Here is a 15,380-nt window from a genome sequence, read left to right as displayed (position 1 = left end):
ATAGAAGAATATGTGTGCACTTGGAAGGTATTTGTATGAACAGCTGTGTGTGCTCTTTCTATGTATACCATGACATGCAGGCCCAGACAACAGTGAGGCAGATATTCTTGTTAGAAAAAGAAGATCTCTTGGCAGATCTTTCTAACAGAGCACTGTTTTTCTACTCTGTTTTTCTCCTCTCTGCAGCCATAACATCACACTTTGCCACCCCTACCCAACAGCAGCAATACAGCTGTTGGCGCTACTGACACGGGGAACGAAAGTGCTCTGATCCAGAGGTCAGACGTCGACGCAGGTTCTGCAGAGAACTTCTCCTGAGAAATTTTAAGAACTGGAGCATGGAAAACTGGGGTTTCCAGGTCGCAGGCCAAATGCAACTGATTTAGAAAAACTGCTTGGCTGCGGTCTTCTGAAGCCAGCTCAAAATGCAGGAACCTTTCCATTACTTTTCATGATCTTTCATATACAAGAAGTTATGCATTTTGAAATTATTTCCACCCCACAATATAGAAATACAAAGTAGTTATGCGGTTTCTTCATTCTGATATCTAGTCATTAATAGATTTATTTTTTCCAGCCACAGTACTAGCCAGCAGGCAGCTGTTAGCAGCCCATTTCCAGTTAGTTTCTTCATTCTTTTTATTGTCATTACTTCCACGTTTTCGGCATTTTGAAGATGTCCTCGACTACCTGAAATTAAAGTGTTGCCTTGGGGATCGCACTCAAGCTCACTCCATATCTCTGTGTTGACAGTGTGGATGAATGACTGAATCAGCAGGAGAAGAGTGCAGAACAGCATATGAAAGTGATGGTGCTTTCACAGAATCATAACAGTTGGGAAAGACCTCCAAGGTTGCCCAGTCATCCCATCACTGCCATGCCCACTAAACCACCTCCCTCAGTGCCATATTTACCCTCTTCTTGAACACCTGCAGGGATGATGACTCCACCACCTCCCTGGGCAGGCTGTTCCAATGCCTTACTGCTCCTTCTGAGATTTTTCCCCATATCCAATCTGTGTTGACTTGATTTCCCAAACTAAACTTGTTTTTGATTCTGCAAGCCATCCCATGAATGTGTTCATGAGATTAGAATGCTGGCTAATGCTCTCCTAATGGGAGAATTTCCTGGGGAGAAGTTGTATGCATTTCTTCTTATTATATGCTTTACTACCTCTGATCATGTTCCTGATAATTTCAAACTGTAGGTAGCACTCAACTGCAAATGGTTACCTTCACATTCTATGTCACAGCCAGCTCCACTTGTCTGAAATGCTTTTCTTCTTTCCCAGGCATAAACTTACCCTGAGTATGAGCTTGAGAACTGTACGTGATAAGGGAGAATTAAGGATGTAGTATCCAAAGCAACAAAAACGCTGAAGATACTGTCAATTTGTTTGTAGAATTAGGCAGGTGTAAATTAGTAGGGATACAAAGGATATTAGGATGTGAGATATTTGGAATAATAATTGTTGGGAGCTCATAGCATTATGTTCTTGATTACAGATAAACAAATAAAGACACTTTGGGGCTATGGAATAGCTATTGCAGGTGACACTGAGATGTCTCCTTAAAAATAGGTACAGCACTGAGGAAACTTCCAGGGTGGAATGCAGTGAATGTGCAAAGAATCTGTTGCATGGTGGTTCCCTGGGCAACATGACCTGCAGCCTTAGGTGTTAGCAACACCAGGGGAGCTCAGTGCTGACTACAGGAGAAACAATACCAAGGGTGGAGTGGACTAGAAATAATGCCACGAGGCTCCATGATGACACTACAGAGATGGGAACTTGGTGGTCCTATGGAACTGATAAACTGCATAGTTACTAGTTTGAGCCAGTAGTTTTCCTTCTTCTTGGATTTTTTTTCTTTCTTTTTTTTTTTTTTTTTTTTTTTTTGGTTGAAAACACATTCACTGTAATACAGCAAAGCACACATCCATCCCACACGTCTGCAGACAGTGCATGTATCACTGGCAGTCCAAAGGAATCTGCAGTCTGTTGCTCCAGTAAACAGCACCATTCACTAATCTAGCCATGAGAGCCTATCTGACTGCAACTAGATGAGTTGGGCATGAATAGTTCATATCTTGAATGCAACCAGACTTACGGTGCTAAACTGGGCATCTCTCAGGATGTAATCCCAGCTGCCCACAACACAGCTGGTATTAAGACAAGCCGGAATGCAAGGGGGTTTATTTTCCACCAAACCTTTTGACCCTTTAATGCAACATGGAGGAAATGTGTTTTGGTGTAATGCGCTGTGGAAGGCAGAGCATACAACCCACTAACAGGTAAGCCAATGCTTACCATGCCTTTCTGTCTAACCTACAGACTAGGTCTTTCTGGCAGGAAAGATTGTTTCGAAGCCCCTCAGTAAAGTATCTTACAAGGTCATACAGCAACCTGCATAAGGGATAGAATAAGGAAAAGTAAGTCCTGCTTGTATATAACAAGTAGTAATTTATAATTGTGCAGTAAAATTAGTAAATGAAATACAAATAGGAAAAAAAAAAAGTCATGTATATCCCCAATAACGTAGTATATTCTTCCGTCCTACGCTTTGTGATGATTTCTGGATGGCTTCTTCACATAGCATCAGAGAGTTAAAAATATATGCTTATTTTTTGAAGTTAGGCGAACACTGTCAAACTGGACAATGAAAGAACAGTATTATTCCTTGTATCTTACAAGCGTCAGCAGACTCTTCAAGCAGATAATTCCTACCACTTCACTTTTATGCTCAAATAGCAGTCATAGTAACTAATTGGTGAGAATACCGGATTGACATCTGCTCGCACGTTTCCACTGTCACACTGAGCTTAGCATTTTTGTTTGAATCACAACTAAGATGGATATGAAATACTGCTACAAGATACTGACTTTGCTCTCAGTAGCTCTCGGTACGTATCTAAGATGGCAACAGGTGATGCACTACAATAGCTGTAACATATACATTTTGTCTATGTGACTAGAAAAAAGAATACCCTGCATATGAGACAGCAGATTTTATGACTCCAGTCTATTCCTGCTCAGAAGAGTATATATACTTCTACAGCCTGTGAAGGCAGGGGTTACTATGTGATATACACATAGATATCTGTAGTAAAACAACATTTCTGTATTGTATACAGTTAGAGCTACACAGCACATCACATCTTGTTCTCCAGCAGGTTGAGTTTTGGTTTTCTTTAATAAATCATTTTTGAATGAAGCTTTGCTCCCGCCTTAAGCAGCTTCTTCAGCAGAGCAGTCAATGCCTGCGTAGGTGAACTTCTCATACAGGGTGGTATTCACATAGGTCTGGAAAGGAAGTAAACAGAAAGAGCATGATGCAAAGCGCATTACCTCAGTAATCCTAAACTACACTGAAATTATTCATGGCCTAATTCTTGTCTAGGGATTTGTTCTTACCTTTCTTTCTTCCAGCATCCTGTTCAGAGACACCAGAATCTGAGCAAACGACGGTCTTTCGTAAGGTTTCTCCCTCCAGCACTGTCTCATTAGGTCATACCTTTAAAATCACCAACACATGCTGGTTAAGGCACATAGGTTCAAGCCATGAGTTCACATCTTTTTGGAAAATTGTACACATTCCGTTAAAAAAAAAAGCCCACTTGTGCACTCTTAAAAAGCAAAACAAAACAAAAAGTAACTTTTATGTTTTTTGAACAATTATGTGCTCTTAGTTTATTTCAGACATCCTCTCCTATAGCAGATGCTGTGTTATTCTTCTTGCTTTGTTTTCTCAGGGAACTTACACTTCATCGTCACAGTTGAGAGGCTTTTCCAGTCTGTACCCTTGAGGCAGTTTTTCATAGAGTTCTGCACAGGTCATTCCACAGTACGGCGTTCCACCTGAAGCAGAGTCAAAACATTGTTCTGAGTGGTATCTTTCTGATGAAAGAAAATACAGTTTCATAACAGGAACGAAAAACAATGGCTAACTCCCATCCATATCTAGAACAAACCCATTGGTTCACTTAGTAAGGAAATCTGGACACAAATTAGACCAGAGTTGTTGTTAGCCCACTGTGCAGTGTGCACCTCTGTCAGTTTGTACCTCTTGGCCAGCAGACCGCATGGCACACTCAGACACAAATGGAAAAGTCTGTGTGACCGTCGGAGGCTGTGTCACTTACATCTCGAAGGGAGATATGAAGAAAAGAACTCTAAATTTGGCTAATGTTCAACAATTTTCTTCAGCAGTACTGGAATAGGAGACATTTGGCAAAAAAAAAAAAAAAAGTGACAGTTTCCAACCACACTGAAGCTAAACACGATTCTGTTAAATAAAACAATAACAATTAAATATGCTGCAAAGCAAGAAGCTTTAAGCAGGCTGAGCGAGTGGAGTTGGCTGGTCCCGTGTGGGTTTATGTGTGCAGAACAAAATTTGCATATTTACCTAAACTAACGATTTCCCATAGCAGGACACCGTATGACCATCTGGAACAGAGAAATGTTATTGAGCGCCGCGAGAATACAAGATGTCATATATTAAATCGGTAGATGGTTTGGCTAAGATGCAAATAGCATAAGGAAGTGTGATTCAGTTTTTCTATTTTTTTTTCTTACTAATTTTTGTAAAATGACAGAGTTCATGGAATCAGAATGCATGGAATCAGTGGAGTCAATTCCCTGTACGTCCACCAGCTGGAGTCCTTTACTAGACTGAGAAGCTCTCAGCAAATAGTACAGGTATAAATTGCTCTGCTACGTATCCGTTCTGGTTGCCCAACTAAAATGCTGAGTCTCTCTGAGTCTTTGAAGGAATCAGCAGTTTTTCATTTCAAGTGGGAAAAACACCACTATTAGTAACCCAATTCTAATTAGCTTGTTGCAGGTTTTATTTTTCCTTGCCATTTGCTTTCTCACGCTGGTACAGCATGAATTCTTTGATTGGATGCCACTGTCCCCACTATCAGACTTTCTTTGATACTGAAAAAAAATCTTTAATTAAAAAGAACCTCTTAAAACATACTTACACATCACTGTTAGTGGTGTAAACACTGTAATTCAATGATTCGATTGCCATCCATCTCACTGGAAGTCGTCCCTGGAAATTATTTCATGGCGGTTAGTTTTTGGGTGGTTGGAATAATAATACAGAATCACAAAACTGTAGTTTGGGTTGGAAGAGACTTTTAAAGATTATCTAGTCCACCCCACCCTGCTGCTATGTTTATTAGACATCATTTTCTTCTTCCACGTCATCCAGAACACTAGCTCTGGACGGCTATTTTGTCAGCTCACAGATCCCAGTGTGATGTTTTTTACTATATCTTGTGAACTCTGGCCTTGTTAAGTAGAATTAGACTGGTTTGCCCCAGCCAGATAAATTCTGGAAAAGAAATAAATTAATTTTTATAGTGTTCAGATATCTACATACCCCTTTCCATACATTGAAAGTAGCTTCTCTGTATTTCTGTAGTGCAATTGGACTAGATCTCATGCCTGACTACAACACTGGTTATTTTGCTGTCATCCACATTCACAGAAATAATTTTCATCTATACTGTATGTAACAAAAACCTGGTATAGAGTTGATTTACAAGTAATGAATGTACAGTAATAGTTAATATAAACCTTTATACATATCAGCATATATATATGTGTGTAACAAATCAGTTATCTAGTAACTATGGATTTGCATTTTTCTCTATATGAAACTAAAAAATAAGAAACAAGAAAACAAAAAATGAGGAAAACATTTTGATCCTTACCATGGTTTTCTTGACATAGACTTCCTGACCCCTGGATAAGCCAAAGTCAGCTATTTTTGCAACATAATTTTCTCCAACTAGGATGTTTCTTGCTGCCAAATCTCGGTGAATAAACTAAAATTTAGAAAACAGAAGTGACTGCAGTCACTGTGACTTTTACAGGTATTATTTCAATGCTATGCTGAAAACTGTAAACATTCAGAGTAAAAACGAAAATGAAAACGTATGGCTTCGCATGCCACTACCAGAACATTTTAAACTTTAGGTAAAGATTAAAGCAGTTAGTTACCACGTCATTTCTAAGGCCTCTTTCACAGTTCCTAGTGACAACGTGTTTCGCGGGGCTGAGTGAACACAACAAAATAAGTCATCCAGCAGGTGCTGTGGTAGCTAAAATTAAAACCTCATTTTGATTTCATTAAGATGGGTAGTTCCTGAAAAATGAGTGCCGTGCTTTCAGTTGGTAGATCATTTAGGACTGACCTGTTTCTGGCTCAGGTAGTCCATCCCCCTCGCAACATCTGCTGCAAAATGGAGAAGCTGCTGAGAGGAAAGTGTAGATGCAGTGCTGTTGGCAATAGCAAATGCTGGGTCGGTCTCTAGCACTCTGCTTTTACGAAGGAAGTCCAGTAGATTCCCATGGGGGGCATATTCAATAGCAAGATAAAGATATCCTAGTGAAAATTCAGATAGTTAGCATATCGTAAGTAGAAGTTGGGTAGTAATAAACATTTGGACATTCATACTACTGTTAAAAGGATCAAATCAGATTGGAGGGGAAATATCAAACAGTGTAGCTCCTAGGTGCAATAGAGAATTCAGAACTACTGATGACAATCTCTGAAGGATTGCTGTGGGCATGTAGCTCCAAAAACAAGTTTATTTGGCTTTTGAACAGAAATGTTGCTCAAAAAGGCCTGCTCTTGATCTTTTTTTCTTTTTTTTTAATGGACTGTTTGAGCTGTAGTGAGTTGAGCTTTTTTTGTAACCGATCACTAAATCATTTATATCAGTGCATTCCAGAGTCTCTTACCCCGATGTTCGCATGCTCCCAGCAGGTTTATGATGTTGGGATGATGACCAAGTTTACAAAGGACTTCAAGTTCTCCAGCAAAGTCTCTGTGGTCATCTTTTGAAGCGTACTCTGAAAATCAAATCAGCATGCATTTATGTTTTCCTTTGAACTGAATTTATGACTGTATTATTAATTATAAGGACTCTGGGCTGCTTGGGGCACTACTGCTTCATCTCTAACAGAAAGAGGAAAACTCTACTTTACATTAATATTTATTTACAAGAATACGAGTTTTCAATCAAAGGAAAAAATGAGTGAACTTACTTAATGTCTGTAGCAACCATCTACCAAGAAAGAAAGCACCTTAACATATTACATCTGTTCTTTCCTTAATTTGAGAATGTAGATGTCATAGCAGACCATACTGTAACTAGTTGCCTATGAATCTTTCCTTTTGTGTTCTTTGAATTATTCCTACCTGCCCGCAGACTTTGGCTCTTTTTATAGTGGTCATCGTATTTAAGAGTGTCTTCCAGTTTGCCTAGATAGTGATCTAGTGAATTGTAAGAAAATGCATACATTCTTGCAGGATTCTGTGTATTGTAGTTCTCTCCAGAACATTGCAGTAATGACTGGTGAATACAAAGAAATTGAGTCTCACAGTGTATTGTGTATAGATAAATAGATGTGGCCATCTGTGAGTGAAAAAGGCAAGCAAGGCAAACACATGCTGTGACCAAAGGCTCACTCTGTGCTCCTGTCTAGCCAATGCATGTTTTATTGGTTCCTCTTTTGAAGATAAACACAAATGAAGTTTATACTAACCTATGAATTGCAAAATACATAATAGTTAATGATATTAACATTTAAAGAGGAATGTAGGCCAACTTGTCAGAGCAGAAGTGGAGTCTTTGACAGAGCATGGGTCCTGGTCTAGTAACAGCCAATACAACATCATTAGTAATTTTGAATATTTATTTTAGTGTTAAGAGAAGGCTACTAAGCACTTCTAAAGAGAGAGAAACCTCTGAAACAAACAACCAAGAGAAGCCTATAGTCTCAGAGTCTTTGATCTTTACTACCTTTCATCCTTTTAATTGCAGCATCCATGCGTAAGCCATCTTTCTTAATTCGTGCTTTCAAGACTTGCCCGAAGTTCCCTTCCCCAATCACATCTTGAAATTTGATGTCATTCCATTCAAGAACTGGGTAAATAGTAGGATCTGGGCTGTTTTTGGCTTTCCTGCTCAGAGTGAGAGTACCTGAGTTAAACTGTACAGCTGGCTCTTCCCTCTGTAACAGAATTAAGCAGATGACAATGGTTTCTTCTTTATGGAGAAATCCCCGAATACATGTGTGCTCACTCATGTACTCACACACACAGCCTGATTCATCTCCTGCCAACACACAAATGAGTACAGTAGAAAATTACTGCATCAAGCACTTGCACCTGGATCCATGAAAGTAGTCGGGATCCTAACTTATGTGTCATAAATGTTTTAGCTGGGCCCACTGAACAATTTTACAATTTATGGAGATGAAGGAGATGAACAAAAATAGTTTGGTAATACTGACCTTAGAACCAGTTCCTGACCTTAGAACCAGTTCTAAGGCTCAGTAGGATTTATCTCTTTACCAAGTTTGACTAAATTCTGTGGTAACCAGGCTCAGCAATAAGACTGAGGAAAGAGGATGCAAGGAAAGGAAAAAGAGAGGAAATGATCCACCGCCATACTTGAGACATCCCTACTTCAGTCACATGTTCCCACAAAACACTTCTGGAAAAGTTTGAAGACAAGGTGCAGGGGTATTCTATGAGACCTGGAGACACAGCTCATCTTTTTGAATACACTCCCTGATTCTGTTCTTAGGAAATGAACTGCGTAGATCCTGTTGAAGGAATTCTTTAGCTCAGCTTCATTCTCCTTCATGGATTCCCCTTTAAAGTGAGAATTTTCACTGGAAAGTAGAGTGATGCAGAGAGTATAGCAGGGCTCAAGTATACAGAGAGAGAGTGAGAGCATAAACTTCAGCATTTTCCTCAGAACTGCCAGAACTGTGATGTTACCATTGTCCAATCCTGCTGTGCTGCCCCGTGGCAGAAATATCACTGATGCTAAAATCAAGAGTTAAAGATTTTGTAGTTACAAAACAGAATGAGGTCCTCCATTCTGCCTGTCTTGCTATTTGTGATACACAGGTATAACAAGACAGAAATGAAAAGGATAAACTGTGTCCATCTTCTTTCAAGTCAGGTTGTAGTTAAGCTTGCTTTAGCTCTGTGTCACTATCAGAAAGAAATTTACAGCAAGAGCACTAACTGCGCACACAACAAGAAGATTGTATTTGGAAAGGTCAAAGAAAAGGAAGTGAAAAAAAAACCCAAACAAACGAGGAGAAAGATGGTGCCAAAATAAGTAGCCACACTGACTCACGAAAACTAGAAACCCACCACCACATTTTGGAAAGCCTGAGCCATTCTGCGCTGGAAGTTGGCTCGCTTCAACTGCAGCATGATGAGAAAGGCCAGGAGAATTGTTACGCAGGTCATCCCTGCAGAGCCAAGGATAGCAATGAGCAGCATTTTACCTCCTTTTGATTCATATGGAGCTGTTGAGGAAGCACAAAAAGAGCTTGTTGTTTCCAGCTAATTCTGAAACAGCCATGAGCAACACATCGCTAAACACTCCCATCTTATGAACAGAATAAAGACAGAGTTACAACCCATTTGTTTAACAACAACATCACAGATATTGCATGGTCCAATTTTCAGATGTACAAGCACCTGCAGGTTCTGCTGAGTGCAGGCAAAGCAGTGTGGAGGTAACATTCAGTGATCTAATGTAGCTTTATTAATTCATGAGCTGTTGGGCACTCTCTACTGGATGCACACAAATGTTTTGTGTTGTCACTTCACCAATACCCCGCAGTGAACGAGAATGGTTCACTGAGAATGAGAATGAAATGCCAGTGCTGCTGTACTGTGTGTCAAAATTAAGATAAAAAGGAAACTAGAACAGTATATTATGACTTTGCTTTAGCTAACTGGCCCTGTTTTGTGCACATCCAGCATGCCGGAATTACCAACCTTTCATTTCTGGAAGAGTCTTCAATTCAAAGGATGTGTTTGGGTTGCTCAAGCCAATGTTGTTCTGAGCATTAATCTGAACCTGGTACACAGTGTTAGGCTCCAGGCCCTTAAGATGGTACTGAGTAATGGTGGAGTTCTTAATGATAATGTCGATGTGATTGTACTCAGCCTTGCCGTAAATTTTGTAGCTGATGATGATGGAGGAGATGGAATGGCCCTCAGCAGTTGTCCAAGAAATGACTGAGGATGTGTCTGTGGTGTTAAAAAACTTGATGTTGTATGGTGCAGGAGGTATTCCTGAGAACAAACACAAACATACAGAAATGTTGGAGTGAACTTCCATCTGTTTCATCTTCTCTCACTAGGAAAAACACTTTGCTCAGTGCTTTTGTTACACTAAACAAAAGATGAATTTTGTTGACAAGCTTTAGTAACTGTTTTATAAACTTCATGCAATCACTAATGTTGCAGTACTCCATGTTTCCAGCAGAGGCTGGAGTTATAAACAGGATTTCATACAACTATAGGGCGTTTACACTGCATTGTATCTCCTCTTCCTTCCTTGAATGCTGACTCTTTCTGAATTGACATAACTGAATTACAATACCAGATTGTTTTTTTTGTTGTTGGTGGTGGTGGTGGGTTTTTGTTTTTTGTTGTTTTTTTTTTAATTAAAAAAGAGCTTGGACTATGGAACTCAATGTGCTCATCGTTAAAAGAAGAAAAAATGCTACATGTGCTAGGAGTATGAAACAAGAGTGAAAAACACTGATATTAAGAAGATGTGGATTCCTCAGATTTTCCTTTCTTTTCCCTTTCTCCATCTTCCATTTTGTATTTTATTTTTTGGAAGAGTGAGGAAGAGTAAGTTTTCATCAGTTCCTGGTAATTTTCAAGGTAAGAATTTCTTTGGACACTGAACTGCCTTCATAATAATAGTAAAAACAACCACAACAAGTGGTCGTTGGGAAATGAGTGTTACCAGAAAAAAGGGTATCATTTAATGTAGTCAATAGGAAGCAGTCATTCTGATTGCTGGGGGAATGAGGAAGAATTAACCAGAAAGAAGTGAATCAGCTACTTACTGTCACTGAAAGTCCATGCATACAGGTAGTTGCTCCATTCTCCTTGGGACCTGGTGTTTACCCGTACCCTACACATGTATTGCTGTCTGGGCTCAAGATCTTTAATGATCAGAGTGGACATGTTTCCTGGCACTTGGGTGATAACACTGCTCTCATCACCATTGTCATTCACGCTCTTCCTTTCCACTTCAACACGAATGTCATCATCTGTCCTCAGAGTTAAGGGATGCCAGGACAAATTCAGTGATGTCATACTTTTTGGAAGGAGTGTGAGACCTTCAGGTGGTGGAAGACCTTAGAGAAGAGAGACAGGGAACAGTTCATGTCTGGTGTATGCACACTAAAATACGGGTACCATTAATTCCCAACCACTTGCCTTAGTTTGGAGTGACAAAAGGCAATACTTAATTTTTAACCTAAACTGATATTAAGTGAAAGGAGCGATCCAGTAGTATTAGGAGAAAGGGCTGGCACGCAGTACAAGAGAATTCTATCTCCAACTCTGCTGCTCATAGTATGCAAATGTTCCTTTCTCAGATCCCCCTATATCTAAGTAAGGGAGAATAATAACTCTGTCTGATACACAAGGTGCTATTCTTCACCTGTGATTTATTTTATTTATTTATTCATTTTGCTTTGCTGATGTTATTTCAAAACGTTTTGCGTATTTTTCACATCTAGATGCTGCTTTTCCACAAAGGAAAGTGCACACCAGGGAGCAGACCACAAAGATAACCACCTGAAATAGGCCTTTTCTGAAAAGGGATGATGACTTACCCAGCGCAGCTGTTGTGAAGCTCGCCTGAGGTCCAGGATGGCCTTCCCCACCCTCCCCTTGGCGACTCAGCTGAACACAGAACTGGTATTCTGTCTTTGGTTCCAGATTGTCCAGCCTTTTGGTTGAACCCTTAACTGAAAGCAAAAAGAGAAAGGAAGAGTGAAGCTGAAAAATGTTAAAGAGGAAAATATCCCTGAACAACCAAATACAGATGGTGAGATATTCAGGCCCCTCTTTTGTTCCTGACCCACTAAAATGAACTATATAGAAATATATAATATATATATATATTTTAAATGTAGGAAGTGTAATCCCACTGACTGGTTCTGACCCAGCCAAAGGAGTGTTTCCATCCACCCTTCCTTTGGCTCAAAGCAAGACTGGCTCCTTAGGCAGTTTGCGCTGCGTAGGCAGATTTTGTTTATCATGAATCAGTATAACAGTTTACTTGCTGAAGCTCCTGTAATGCTTCCTATAATATTTTAGATCTTGCCTAAAATATTAGAGTATCCATGTCAGTCATGAGCAGGCTTCATTTTACCCATACCATTCCTGATCAATATTTAGGTAAGATATCTGTCTCACTGGAGTGCATAGTAGACATGAAGGAAGACAGCAGAGGCTCCGGTCAGCTCCATACTACTCACTCCTTTTGAAAACCTGGTATTTGCACAGGAGCTTTCAGGAGCTGAGTCCAGCAATGATCACTGTCTTAGGGTAGAAGAGGGGAATATTTTGGTTGCTGAAAATTGAATACATACTTTCAATCACTCTTGGTGTACCACACTCACTTTAGCACTGTACAGTACTGTTACATGGAGCCACATGGCCAGTGACAAAAGATTTAACCTACATGGGTTGTAGAATCTTTTGAATCTATGTCAGTAGCAGATGTAAGTCATGTTTCAGTATGTAGCTGAAGTTCGTGGTTGAAGGAATTAGAGACTCTTACCTTCCACTGACATCCAGGACTGATAACGTTTTGCTGGCTTGTACAGGAGCTTTGTTGACACCACAGGTCCATCTCCAGTATGTAGCTCAGCGTTGATATCAATAATGAGGAAGTTATGTCCACTGTTTGTCAGCCTTGGGGCATATTGTGGCACAGGAGGAACTGAGCAAGAATGCAAATATTAAACCAGCCTTTTAATTCCCTGCATTAAACTCTGGTATTTTCCTAGTCCTACAGGAAAACGGGAAATGCTCATCCAAATTCTAAGTAGACACGAGTTTAGATCCTAAACCTGATGGTTTAGGTCTTCAAACAAACAAACAAACAAACAAAGAAACAAAGAAACCACTTGGGTTTTCTTTTAATCCTAATGATCATGTTTTAATTTTCCCCAGTGCACTTAATTAGGATACTGTGTGTGCCAGGGTTCTGTCTATATGCTGACTGTAGACATTAATTCAGATACTTTCCGACAGTGCAAGAATGGAACTCTGCCATGTTAGAGTATAAAGCTTGCTTTAAAGATAGAAAGGCAAAGAGATTTGCAAAGGTTTTTGCTCTTACCTTTAACTGTGACCTGAAAAGGTTTCTCTGCCATTCCTGCTACTGTCTGCACACTGCAGACCCAGGTTCCTGTGTCGCGGGGCAGGACTCGATTAATTGTAAACATAGCTTCAGAGCGATTACTGGTGACAATGAGGGAAGGCTGAAATGACAAAAGATAGGGGCCTGAAACATGTGGGCATTAAGGAATGTTCCCATTCCACCTTTCCCAGAGTATAGGAATTCTATCTAGGGTTTAGGAACGACAATATGAAGGCTGTATAGAGGTTGTCTCCATAGTTTCATATGTGCTTCAGACAATCAGCTCTGCTCCTGTGATTAAGGAAGCTCACGTGGTGACTGTGGAGTTTGATCACGTATCTCATTTTCTTCTCTTTAAATCAAAGGCATTGCTGTTCCTTCCTTGTATCTTCAATACACAATGTGCAGTCAATAATTGGAAAGTTATTAATGATTATTCTAAAACATAATTGGAAAGTTGAAAAGTAAATAATCAAGTTCGTATTTCAGAGACAATTGATTAGTTACTACTCTATCTAGTAATAAATTGTCCATTTTTACCAGTGAGCCACAGTTGGAGAACATAATTAAAATTAATTTATTATTATATATTTCAAAGTACAATTTACTTTTTTAGCAAAAATTAAGATTTCCTTCTCATTTTCAAGAATTTTGTTATGTTCTGATTTATTTCTTGGGCAGTTCCTAGCCTATGTGAGATCCATCAATCTAAGTCACTTCTTTTTACAATTTTTATTTGGTTGGTTTGTTGTTGTTGTTTTTTCTTTTTTTGCTAGCCCACATTAATTATGGCCATGTTTTAAATATGTTTGAAAAGCGTACCATGCATTAATTACAGGTGAAGACAATATAAATACCAGAAATGATTGGAAGCAATTAATCAAGAGCTTACCCTTAGGACAGTTCCATCTTGCTTCAAAAGTTTAAATTCTTCAGATTTAGGAAGTGGCATTCCACTAGCTATGCAATAGGGCTTGAATTCTACACCAGAGTTGAGTTCCACAGGGTCTAGTAAGTTTTCTATCTGAGGTGAAAGGTCTGCAGAACCTACAGAAGATTTACAGCACCTTAATGTCATCCTTCAAGCAGAAGCAACAAACGTATTTAGGCATATAATGCACATACACTCTGGAAAGCATAGGGAGCATAGGTATCTGGTTCTTCCTTCACTTATTTGAACTTACCCAAGGACAAAGACAACCAAAGTTAAAGCTGTTATATCAGAATAAATATGCTAGAAGAAACAACCTTTGTATTCGCTTCCTTTCCTTTCCTCTCTATTTGTTGCTCTTTCTAATATTCCAAGAGCAGCACACACTAGTTATGATAAAATCAAGGACACATTTTGTAATGAATGTGCAGTAACTCTCCATTATATCTTTTCAGAAGAGAAGCTGGATCACAACAGTGTGGTTTAGCTGGTTGGATTGTGGTTTTCTCTACTTGTTTTTGTGCTTGAAAGCTTTTAGAGGTTAATGGCAGATTTGCTGCTTTATTTATCAGGCATAAATAACAGTCGCTGAATGCATTTTATAAAATACTGTATGCCAACCTTGCCTGAATCCAAAGAGATTCTGTGAAGTACATTTGACTTTGTTAGCTCAACTCTGTGCAACAGGGACAAGGTTGCTTTAAATACCAAGGCTGTCGTGGTGTCTCATCAATTACAGACCTTGACCCAGGTGGTATAGAAGAGCATGTGGCTAAATAAGAGGCATACAGTGGTAAAGTAGCACAAACCTATTCAAAAATCATGCATGAAGGATGTGCAAGTCCCTTCACTAACTGATATTCAGGTCAGAATCAATGTCTGTAGGGTGACGGTTGCAAATCTACCTCTAAAGAAAACAAGTCACAGAATCACAAGGTGTGTCCAACCCTTGCTCAAACAGGGACACCCAGAGCAGGATGTGCAGAACCCGTGTCCAGGTGTCTTTTGGAGGTCTCCAATGAGAAGACTCCACAACCTTTCTGGGCAGCGTGTGCCAGTGCTTCATCATCCACACAGAAAAGAAGTACTTCCTGATGTTCAGAGGGAATCTCCTGTGTTTCAGTTTGTGCCCATTGCCTCAAACCTTGTCAGTGGACAACGCTGGAAATAGCCTGGAAGCATTTATAGTGATACTGATAGTGACCATAAGTGATAGGAT

General features: G+C 39.6%; 1 protein-coding gene across 1 annotated transcript in view; it reads right to left on the bottom strand.

The window, feature by feature from the left end:
- Positions 1-2,441: 2,441 nt before the first annotated feature.
- TEK (TEK receptor tyrosine kinase) overlaps positions 2,442-15,380 on the bottom strand; it is a 36,441-nt gene continuing 23,502 nt past the window's right edge. Inside the window, exons 8-23 of the mRNA XM_004949580.5 lie at positions 14,123-14,277; positions 13,210-13,351; positions 12,646-12,807; positions 11,693-11,827; positions 10,916-11,209; positions 9,828-10,127; positions 9,192-9,349; positions 7,822-8,032; positions 6,758-6,868; positions 6,208-6,398; positions 5,725-5,838; positions 4,987-5,057; positions 4,407-4,447; positions 3,760-3,856; positions 3,413-3,512; positions 2,442-3,301 (exon numbers count right to left, since the gene is read on the bottom strand). Coding sequence (XP_004949637.1) covers positions 3,227-3,301; positions 3,413-3,512; positions 3,760-3,856; positions 4,407-4,447; positions 4,987-5,057; positions 5,725-5,838; positions 6,208-6,398; positions 6,758-6,868; positions 7,822-8,032; positions 9,192-9,349; positions 9,828-10,127; positions 10,916-11,209; positions 11,693-11,827; positions 12,646-12,807; positions 13,210-13,351; positions 14,123-14,277 — 2,357 coding nt within the window. The 3' untranslated portion in view covers positions 2,442-3,226. The remainder of the gene's footprint in view (positions 3,302-3,412; positions 3,513-3,759; positions 3,857-4,406; positions 4,448-4,986; positions 5,058-5,724; positions 5,839-6,207; positions 6,399-6,757; positions 6,869-7,821; positions 8,033-9,191; positions 9,350-9,827; positions 10,128-10,915; positions 11,210-11,692; positions 11,828-12,645; positions 12,808-13,209; positions 13,352-14,122; positions 14,278-15,380) is intronic.

Source organism: Gallus gallus, chromosome Z (assembly GCF_016699485.2).
Source record: "Gallus gallus isolate bGalGal1 chromosome Z, bGalGal1.mat.broiler.GRCg7b, whole genome shotgun sequence".
NCBI lineage: Eukaryota > Metazoa > Chordata > Aves > Galliformes > Phasianidae > Gallus > Gallus gallus.
This window is presented reverse-complemented; position numbering and strand designations above follow the sequence as displayed.